Source organism: Quercus lobata, chromosome 10, assembly GCF_001633185.2.
Source record: "Quercus lobata isolate SW786 chromosome 10, ValleyOak3.0 Primary Assembly, whole genome shotgun sequence".
Taxonomy (NCBI): domain Eukaryota; kingdom Viridiplantae; phylum Streptophyta; class Magnoliopsida; order Fagales; family Fagaceae; genus Quercus; species Quercus lobata.
In genome coordinates this window covers 25,517,329-25,527,552 of record NC_044913.1, presented here as the reverse complement: position 1 = coordinate 25,527,552, position 10,224 = coordinate 25,517,329, and the positions used below count along the sequence as shown (strand labels likewise).

The window sequence follows — 10,224 nt, the reverse complement described above, 5'->3', positions numbered from 1 at the left end:
AGTTTTTAAATAATATTACACGTATTTTTATACACACTTCTATATACTTTTTCACCCACATATATTTCAAAAAAATACAAACCATATTACTTAAATTTCTCTACCAAATGCCCTAATTCTAATCATTCCACTATCTTGTTTGGAATATTTCTTTTTCTTATTATTCTTATATAGTTTGACTGTCTTTATCTGACTTTTGACCATGTTTTAAACAAATCTTAAGAAACAAAATCTCATTTCAGTGCAATCCAAACGGAGGCTCAGATTCATTTCTACACAAATAAAATTAAAGTGGACTCGAGGTTCGGTTCTTTCAAGGTTCAATGATCTTCTACCCACAGTAACTTTGTGGGATTTATCACATCAACCAAACAATCTCATTTCAGTCCAAATCTAAAAGTCCCTATCTATTCCTACTTTACCTTAATAAAAGTAAAACAATCCTATCTCAACACGTTGTCATAAACCTCTGTACCCGACCTCTTCTGATCCTCTCCCAAAGACAAAACTCGGACACAGAAAAAAACACACAAGCTTCAGACGATGGTGCAAGCTTCTTGATCACTCTCTGCTTAAAATTCTTATTCTACACCTTTTTCCTTTTTCCATCATAAACCCCATTTCACGCCAAAACCATGACTGTGCCCGTGACGATTATCTTCTGCTTTGTCAGTGTACGTAATCCTTTGAATTTCGCAAATTGGTGATATGGGGGTTTGCTGATTATGCTTTTGTGCTCATAATTCGAGGTGGGTTTTCTTCAAATGTGGCAGGAACCAAGAGAATTTCGTGTTTCGTGTAAAGCTGTCATATTTTCGGGGGGTCTGAACTGAATAGAATATACAATTTGAGGTAAGTTGCTTTCTGTTGTAGTTAGTGAACAAGTTGTTGGGATTAGGTTGTTGATGAATTTTTGGTTGATGAGTTGGTGTAGAATTTGATACTTTTTGTTGTTGTGTAATAAAGTTTGGTCTTTTGTGTTTTGGTTTTTGAGTAGCAATGGCTTATTCCCACATGGTAAATCCATCATTTGCTCCTGGTAAGTTTCATTGCTAAAGGAAAAAGAAAAAGAAAATAGATACTTGGAGATTTGGAACAAATAAGTAATTGTAGTGAGTAATCTTGTGGCTTATATAGAATTGCAGTCAGTTTAAGTGGTGTATTAAAAAGTTGATTCTGGAGCTTCATCTCAAATTGTATTGAGTGATAAACCTGTAATGAATTTTTTAAGTAGTAGCAGAGATTGAAAGTACTATGGAGAAATCTGATTCTTAGTTTTTAAATAAAAAGGTGTTAGGTGGGTAATCTCTGTCGGTTCTGCTTAAATAATGGAAGTATCATATATGGCAAATTTGATGTTTGCACTTAAAATGAAGAGGTCATCTTCCTGCGTTTCATCAAATGTAGCTCACTTTGACAGTGGTATTGGTAAAATTGAGGTTTTCTAATTGAATGCAAGGATTTTGACAGGTAATTGAGTGTTGGGGTTCTGTCCAATGAGATAAGATAGTGAGGGGGAAATTGGAGATGGCTGTGGCAAGCAAAACCAGAACTATGCTCGAAGGTTTAGTAAGAGAAGGATCATTCAAATGGTTGCTTGGCAGACGGAGTTCTTTTGATGAAGAATTTGAAGAGATGGGAAGGTCTCCATCTGCCCAAAGGAATTGGATACCGGAACTTTCTCCAGTTGCAAATATTGTTATTCGCAGATGCTCAAAGTAAGCTTGTACTCTGTAATGCTTACATGTTTACTATATCAAGAGATGTATCAAGTAGAGTTTTGGTCCAGTGTTATTTGAAATTTCTTTTTAATATTTGGTTCTAGTATGGTCATCAGGCATCCTAGCTTAATTCAAATCCATTTTTTATGGCACATATATGTTCACTGTTTTTTTTATTGATATTTATTCTGACAATGAAAACCGAATGATGCAGAATCCTTGGTATCCCTTCAAGTGAACTTCAAGAAAGCTTCAATGCAGAGGCTGCTGAATCTATAAAGCATCCATCACGGTATGCAAGGAACTTGTTGGAATACTGCTGTTTCAGGACGCTGGCTTTGTCCATACAAGTAACAGGTCATCTAGCTGATAAAAAGTTTAGACGCCTAACATATGACATGATGCTAGCTTGGGAGGCTCCTGCTGCTGCCAGCCAACCTGTGCTTAATGTAAGCTTTTCTTGTTCAATTAAGTTGTTAATTGTGCAGTAGTACTACATTTTTACTATGTAATGTGAAGACCTCTCTTTCTCTCTTACTCACACACACGCGCACATGTCAAAGCATGTGTGCATGGGCATCTACCCCCGTCTCAGAGAGACCCCTCACACACAAGTATAGTGTTGCAGGTTTGGGTTATTTCTTGGACTCTTAACAGCATATCAATTGAAACTGTAAATACAGATAAAGACAGAAGTAAAAGTCTATCCAACCATGTGGGCTGTGGTGGAGGCAGAGATGGATAATGTATGATTTTTGTATAGATAAGTAATGTATTAAAAAAGTGCAAAAAAGGGCATAACACTAGTACACTGTACAAATTTTCTTTTTTGAAAAGAAAAAATTTGATCCATGGATCTCTGAAGTCTATGCACTAAACAAGGTCCCAGTAATGTATTATATAAATTAATAAGTTGGCCATTCCAGGGTCACCAAGTGAAATTGGTGGTTTCTTGCCTTCTTGGTGACTACCAGCTAAGGCTAAAATTTAGTTGTTGAGCTTTTTTGAGGCGCATTACCTCCCAAGGGAATATTATTGGTTGAAGGAATATTCTTTGCTGACTTCCACATGCATAGCTTGATAAACTCCTGTACAGTTTAATTTCCTTATACCTGATGATCAATCATGTCATATGTGCTTTATTTGATCTGTTCATTGAAAAGCTATTAAATCTGTCTTTCACTCTCTCACACACACATGCACGCGCCACACAACTTTTTCTGTAACTAAATATGTGATTCCATTGTTAGAGGCTCCTTTTGAATTCTAGATTCATTTAAAATAATCATATCTGAGGTATTTAAATTATGGTGTCTAAATTCTGCAGTCTTTTGCTTGTTGACATTGCTATGGTCATGTATGGTTGACATCTATCTGCAGGTTGATGAGGATATAGCTGTTGGGGTAGAGGCCTTCTCACGAATAGCTTCAGCAGTCCCTATTATTGCGAATGTGATTATTAGTGAAAATCTTTTCGAGGTGCTTACAAAATCAACTGGTGGTCGGCTTCAGTTTTCTGTCTACGACAAGTATTTAAGTGGACTAGACAGGTTATTTCATGTCCATATTTTTTGCAATTAACCCCTTCCCTTTTCTGACAAACACTTTTTATTTCTTATTGAATTTCTTTAGGTGTCCTTTTTGGTTTTCTTTTGGGGGAAGAGCCGCCGGCCGGGGGAGGAGGGGGAGTGTTGGGAGAAGTGGGAGTTTTTTTTTCTTCATTTGACATGTTTTAAAGTCGCTTTGAGAATTGACTTTCCCATTGAGCTTCTTGGTCTTTTTCATGCCCATCTAAGCTATTCTTAAGGAGGAGGACCATGGAGACAATTTGAATTTCTCCATCTTCTCTCTCTCTCTTACTAGTTTTAGTAAACAAGAACTGCCCTTTTACTTCTAGTCATAACCATTATCACTTTACAAGTTTATCTGTATATTTCAAATCTTAAGTCATCAAAAAGTGAAAATGTTAACATTATCTGAAGCTTTATTCTGATGGCTGAAACAACCAACAACACAGGAGGAGCTCTCTAACCAAATTAAAGGGATGAAGTTGTATAATATGCCAAATAAGCTTGAAGAATTTCTAGTAATAGGCCAGATCAACAGTGAAAAGTGAAAACTACTGTAAGAATGCCAAAAAGCCTTAAACAACATTGATAAACAAAATCTAATGGCTTTATTGCCTTAGATAGCAATAAATTCCTTCAAAGGACATTGGTGACAGTGTCACGTAGATCCAGGGGCAAAGTTCCATGGTTTCTGGCCCCTATTGTATATCTTGGGCTGTATCTGCTTTGAAGTTTCATTGTGGCACTGTACACTCAGCCGGCACTTACTGATGTGTTGGACATGTGGTGGATGTTTTGGAATATGATCTTTATTTTCCCCTGCTAGAATGATTGATATGCTAACCATTTAAAACATGTGCCATATGGTTGAGCACATATTGCTTCATTGTTCAGTGGCTAGAGATTTGTGTTCTCTAGTGTTTGCTTTATTTGGAGTATCTGGGTTTATGCTAAAGATGGTAATTCAAATGTCAGCTTCAGCCTTCATGACAAGGTTCAATAATCACAGGCATGTAAAAATTTGCAAGACTGTTCCTTTATTCTGTGGACTGTTTGGTGAGAAAGGAATAGCTGGACCTTCAGTGATGGGACACCCAACTTGCGTCCTGAAATCATTTGTGTTACGTTCTTTGTATGATTTGATAATTGCATTAGGCAACTTCCCTTTTGTATCTTTTTTGGATTTCTTAGATTCTTTAAATTGTAGCTTGTACTTCTAATGAGTTGATTTATCAAGCAACAAAATATCATTTACTTATAAAACACACCCACACACGTGCACACAAGGACATGTAAAAAATGCTAAGGGCCTCCAGCCTCTAACTCTAATGTAAAAAGCTTCAAAACTCTTAATGTGTTTTGTATTCTTTTAATACTTATCTAAGTTTACACATCATACTTTACTTTATTGTCAAGTTTATGAAAAATCTGGGAGCATTTTTCATTGAATGTACTAGGGACAGCTATTTATTCCTAACTTTTGTTTGCCTTTTTTGGGGTTATTTTAACATCTGCAGAGCTATCAGAAAAATGAAGACCCAATCAGATTCGTCCCTTCTTTCTTCTGTTCGATCATCAAAGGGAGAAAAGATTCTGGAAGTTGATGGAACAGTCACCACCCAACCAGTTCTTGAACATGTAGGAATTTCCACGTGGCCAGGTAGGTTAATGGAATTAAGAGATTTTGTGAAATAAATTTCATTCCTACCTTTATTTATAAATGACAAAATCCATGTTGACTGTTGTAATGGTGTTATCTACTCCACAATGTGATTAAGTTAATTTTTATATCATTACTGTGGGGTGTATGCAGGTCGATTAGTTCTGACAGACCACGCACTGCACTTTGAAGCTCTTCGTGTTGTGTCTTATGACAGGGCAAAAAGATATGATTTAGCAGGTGATCTGAAACAAGTTGTTAAACCTGAGATGACTGGACCATGGGGTACTCGACTTTTTGACAAGGCTGTGTCATATAAATCAATTTCCTTGTAAGTTATGATGCTTATCTGTTTATCTTTTAATTGTTAAAATGTTTAGTTGTAATTTGTTAATGTTTAAATTATACATATTATTGCATGTGAACACTGGGCATCTTCTTTTATTCATTACATTGGCCATTAAATATTTATAGTTTTCCCTTGCAGATCAGAACCAGTTGTCATAGAATTTCCTGAGCTTAAAGGGCATTCTCGCCGTGATTACTGGCTAGCAATTATCCGAGAGATTTTATATGTTCATAGTTTTATAAATAAGTACCAGATCAAGGGAATTGAACGGGATGAAGCGCTTTCAAAGGCTGTACTTGGGATTCTGCGAGTACAAGCCATTCAAGATGTTAGTTCAGCTATTCCTCTGCAGTGTGAGAGTCTTCTTATGTTTAATCTTTGTGACCAACTTCCAGGTGGAGACTTGATACTGGAAACTCTTGCCAATATGTCAACTTTCAGGGAAATGGACCAGACTAACAACTCTAAGGGTGGGGTTGGAATGTATTCAATATCTGCCTTGGATATGGTTTCTAACTTGGGGTTTGTGTTTGGAACAAGTTCAAATAATTCTAACGAGGCTGGGCTTGTTGTGGGTGAGGTAACTGTGGGAGAGATGACTTCTTTGGAAAGAGCAGTAAAGGAATCTAAAAACAACTATGAAAAAGTGGTGCTAGCACAAGCAACGGTTGATGGAGTTAAAGTAGATGGCATTGACACTAATTTGGCTGTGATGAAGGTAGTTGTAATGCTGATTAAAGAATTTTTGTGGGTTCTCCTGTTAAATTTGCTTACTTGGACATCACTTTTCTTTCTTCTTCTTTGCCTCCTCCCCCCAACCCCCCACTCTTGGTTTTTGTTTTTTTTTTTTTAGTGAAAAGATAAATTCAATCAATGATCATCATATTGGTAATGGGATTAGTGAGATGTTATAATTATTAAAACCAAGTAATGGCACTAGGCACCGTTAAAGACCTCTCTCTCTCTCTGTCTATCTCTCACATACACATTTTTATTTCATTAGAGTAGGTCTTGGTAAACTAGAATGAATAAACACTTGTGTCATGGTCAAATGTTGTTTTATCCCATCTATTTCGGCTCAGCACTATGAATCTGGATCTACTATTCTGTTCTCTCACTTAAGCCAAGAGTATCTTCAACATTCTTAAAATCACATATCTTTAAAATCTTCTTGTTTCTTGTGTACTTGCAGGAGTTGCTCTTTCCAATGAGGGAACTTGGGAACTGCATTCTATCTTTGGTTTATTGGGATGATCCTGTGAAGTCTTTTGTGTTCTGTTTAGTTTTCAGTTATATAATTTGCAGGTAAAACTCTTGTTTGTGTGATTTCTTTCTGCTTTACAGACTATCTGGTGAGCTGTGGTAAAATAAATAAATGAATAAAAGAAAAGAAAAATCATATCTGTTGAGCATGAGAAATAAAGGTCAAGTGGTCAACATAAAGTTGAATTAATTGATTGTTGAGATGCAAAGCCACATGTCTTTGGTAACTTCTCACTTCTTGAAATGGGTTTATAACTCGTGTTGTGTACTATAAAAAATAAATATGTTCTAAAGGTTAAATTTAAAGAAAGGTGCACTTAGGTTTTTGAAACACAACAGATACACTTTTTAGAGAATCTTCTCTAAAAAATGTCTGACAGATGTTAAGATGGCATAAAGGATTTTGGAATTAAGCCTGTTACTGAATAATATAAAGTTAAGTCTTGCCTCACATGCCCAATCACATTTCTAGCACCCTAGCATAATAGGAAAAGAAGAAGAAATGATTTCAGTCCTATTGTCCATCATCATTCTGGCTTCATTTATTTCAAGGGAGAATAGTTTGAAAGGCCTTAATACTGCTGGATGAGGAGAATCTACAGCCAGATTTTTCTTTCTATTTTTTTTTTCCCAGGAAAGCTGATGATCCAAAATTTCATGAAGGAGATGCTTGATGATCCAAAATTTCATGAAGGAGATGCTTTCTTTTGTTTTAAAGGACTCGGGATAATTGATGGGAAAATGGGCATCTTTGCTGTATACTGCTAGTCTTACTTGATATCAAGTATCAACCTTACAAAATCATATAATGGTTTTACTTGTTAACAATTGCTCTTGCATTCTTGGGTGCTACCTCTTTCTCATTTTGGTGTCCTCGTAGAAAATATATAGGGTTTTGCTTTTAGCTGGAAAGGTGAAGATTAATGATATCTCATAGTGTGCTACTATGTTTTACATGCGTCAAATTGAGATCATAGGTTCAATGTTGAACAATCTTTAAAGGTGACAGTGATGAAGTCTGATGAGAGTTGAGACTACTCTTGAGGGATTCCATTTTCATTGTTGGTCCTCGTGGTTTTGGGCTATAGAATAATGTCTCTTAGTTTCCTTTCACCCCCCTTAAAAAAAAAATCATAATTCTGGTGGGAAATAAAATAAGGATTCTAGTACAAAGGAAATTCTGTTGTATGAATAGTTCCTGATCTGTATACATAAATCATGGATGGTGCAAGGGTGTCACAGTATCACTCCAGCATCAATAAGAATTTTCGGAGGATGTTTCTGGGATCCTTGTGACTTAACTTTTCACATATCTTGTTCTGGATTTTTTCCCTTTATTTCTCTGGCACATAGGAGTGAGAACATGTTGCCTGTCATATAATATGAAGTAACCTACACCGCGAATTGATATGCATGTAAAATAGGAATCAAAACGTGGTATGTGGTATACCTATAATGTAAAACAATGTGTATGCAGAAGGGGAATGGTAACATGGTATGCCATTTACACTGGATCATGTATGGTGGGATAGGTTTGAATTCAACCAACAAAGATTGCTCCACAAAAAGTTAGATGTTTTAAGCTTTTAATTTTACTTTCTATATTGCATTTTACAGAATTTAAGTTAAATGTGAATGTGATAAGGTAGCTCTAGGTTACTTAGTAACATTTGTGATCACCAAAATCTGTGCATTGGAATTAGTGCGTACCATGTTTCAGATCAAGCTATTGCTGACCATGACTCAAGGATGTACTTGTCAAAAAAGATAAGAAATCTCAAGAATTTAAAGAATTCTGGTTCTTGTCAAGGGTCCCAGACCCTTTCACTTCCCCCTCCCTCCCTTTCCGCCTCTCCGCACAAATACCAAACACACAAGCACACGTACAAAACCTTTTTTTTTTTTCATTATGGAACATGCTTTGAGCAAAATACTGGTAATATACCATCTAATGTTTAAAAGTTCAATGATCTGTAATTAGTGCTTCCTATGTTAAATCATTATGTCTCTAATTGGTGCTTCCTAAACTAAGTCAATATTATTTACCCTTATAGAATCAGCATATCTTCTGAATGAAATTGCAACTCTAAAGAAAATTTTAATCCACATTGTTTAGAAAATTGCAGAGAGAAACACGTGATGACTTGGTGATAATACTCGCTTTCTTACAAGCAGTGAGTGGCATACATATTGTCTGCATAAGATTTAAATCTTGCCTTTTCCACTCTAATATAACCTTAACATTGTTGTATGTGCGTGCACCGCACAGGGGTGCGTATGCTTATGTGTATGGTTGTATTTCTAGTGCGATTTGAAATTACTGTTCAAGTTAAGTAGTTCTTTCAACAAAATATCAATTCAATTGAACAAGGAATGGTGGGGTTTTTTCTTCTTCTTCTTGTGGGTTGGGGGGGGGGGGTGAAAAGCGATGACAGTTTCACCTTTTAGCTTGATAATTGTTTTCGATGCTTTCTGTTAAGTTCCTGGAACACACCAAACTGGGAAATATCTTTTCTGATAAACTACAGCATGCATTTCAGGGGATGGCTGGGCTACACATTTGCTCTGATGCTCATCTTTATTGCGATTTTCATGGTACTCACACGATTTTGTGGCCAAGGACCTGTTGATGATGTTAAGGTGATAGCACCTCCAGTGTTGAATACAATGGAGCAGCTTTTGGCTGTTCAAAATGCAATTTCTCAAACTGAAGGGTACATCCAGGATGGTAACATTGTTCTACTCAAGATACGGGCCCTATTGCTATGCATTTTCCCTCAGGTTTTTCTTCCTTCTTTTTGTCCTGACTGCCCTCTGCACCTTCCATTATTCTCATTGCTTCTCCTGTGATCCATCACAAGCACAAAATCTGGTGCATGTCATTTTTCACTACAGAAGTTTTTATTTTTTATTTTTAAAGTAATGCTAGGGACACAATTTCTCTCAATTTTTGACATGGACTGTTGTGATTGAAGTAGAATCACTTTCACTTGGATCCATCACTGACATCATTTTTATTATTTACCAATCACAACTAAAAGCCATATCAGCAGATGTGAAAAAAATTGAGGAAAATGTTCTTACCCTGGACTTATTGTTGTTTTAATGGTCTGCTAGTTTTTGTTATTAAGTCTTTTACTAGCACATGCCAATACATGGGTATTTATGATTTCATCAGGCAAGCGACAAATTCGCAGTTGCTCTCTTGGTCACAGCTTTGATTCTGGCCTTCCTACCTAGTAAGTTCATAGTTCTTATCGTTTTCTTGGAAACTTTCACAAGATATTCACCTCCAAGGAAAGCAATCACAGAGAGATGGATGAGGAGATTGAGAGAGTGGTGGTTCAGCATACCAGCAGCTCCTGTTGCACTTGAAAGAGAAAAAGAGGAAAAAAAGAGAAAGTGATGTAAGTATTAGAGGTAGTGATGGTGTGAAATTTGTGATAGTGTGTACATGTCATTTTTTGTTTTTGTTTTTTGTTTTGTTTTGTTTTGAATGTGCCACAGATAACTTTTTGTGGCTTAAACCTCAACAGTTAAAAGAGAAGCACAATAAGGAAAAAGAAAATAAATGACATATCAGATATGATGCTTCATTTGTGTTTGGTACAACGGAAAATGCAAGTAAATGGAAAATGTTTTATGTGGCTAAAAAAAAGAAAA

General features: G+C 36.1%; 1 protein-coding gene across 2 annotated transcripts; it reads left to right on the top strand.

Moving 5' to 3' along the window:
* The first annotated feature begins 372 nt into the window (after positions 1 to 372).
* Positions 373 to 10,224, top strand: LOC115963334. 2 transcript variants are annotated; one of them, XM_031082300.1, is made up of 11 exons: positions 545 to 674; positions 774 to 852; positions 1,471 to 1,718; positions 1,936 to 2,170; positions 3,102 to 3,271; positions 4,807 to 4,949; positions 5,103 to 5,280; positions 5,437 to 6,016; positions 6,491 to 6,603; positions 9,102 to 9,342; positions 9,740 to 10,224. In XM_031082300.1, the coding sequence occupies exons 3-11, from the start codon at positions 1,528 to 1,530 to the stop codon at positions 9,965 to 9,967; spliced, it is 2,079 nt and encodes a 692-aa protein (XP_030938160.1). In that variant the 5' UTR covers positions 545 to 674; positions 774 to 852; positions 1,471 to 1,527; the 3' UTR covers positions 9,968 to 10,224. The 2 variants fall into 2 exon arrangements, with proteins under 2 accessions (XP_030938159.1, XP_030938160.1); XM_031082299.1 differs by having other exon boundaries at positions 373 to 852; positions 9,740 to 10,161.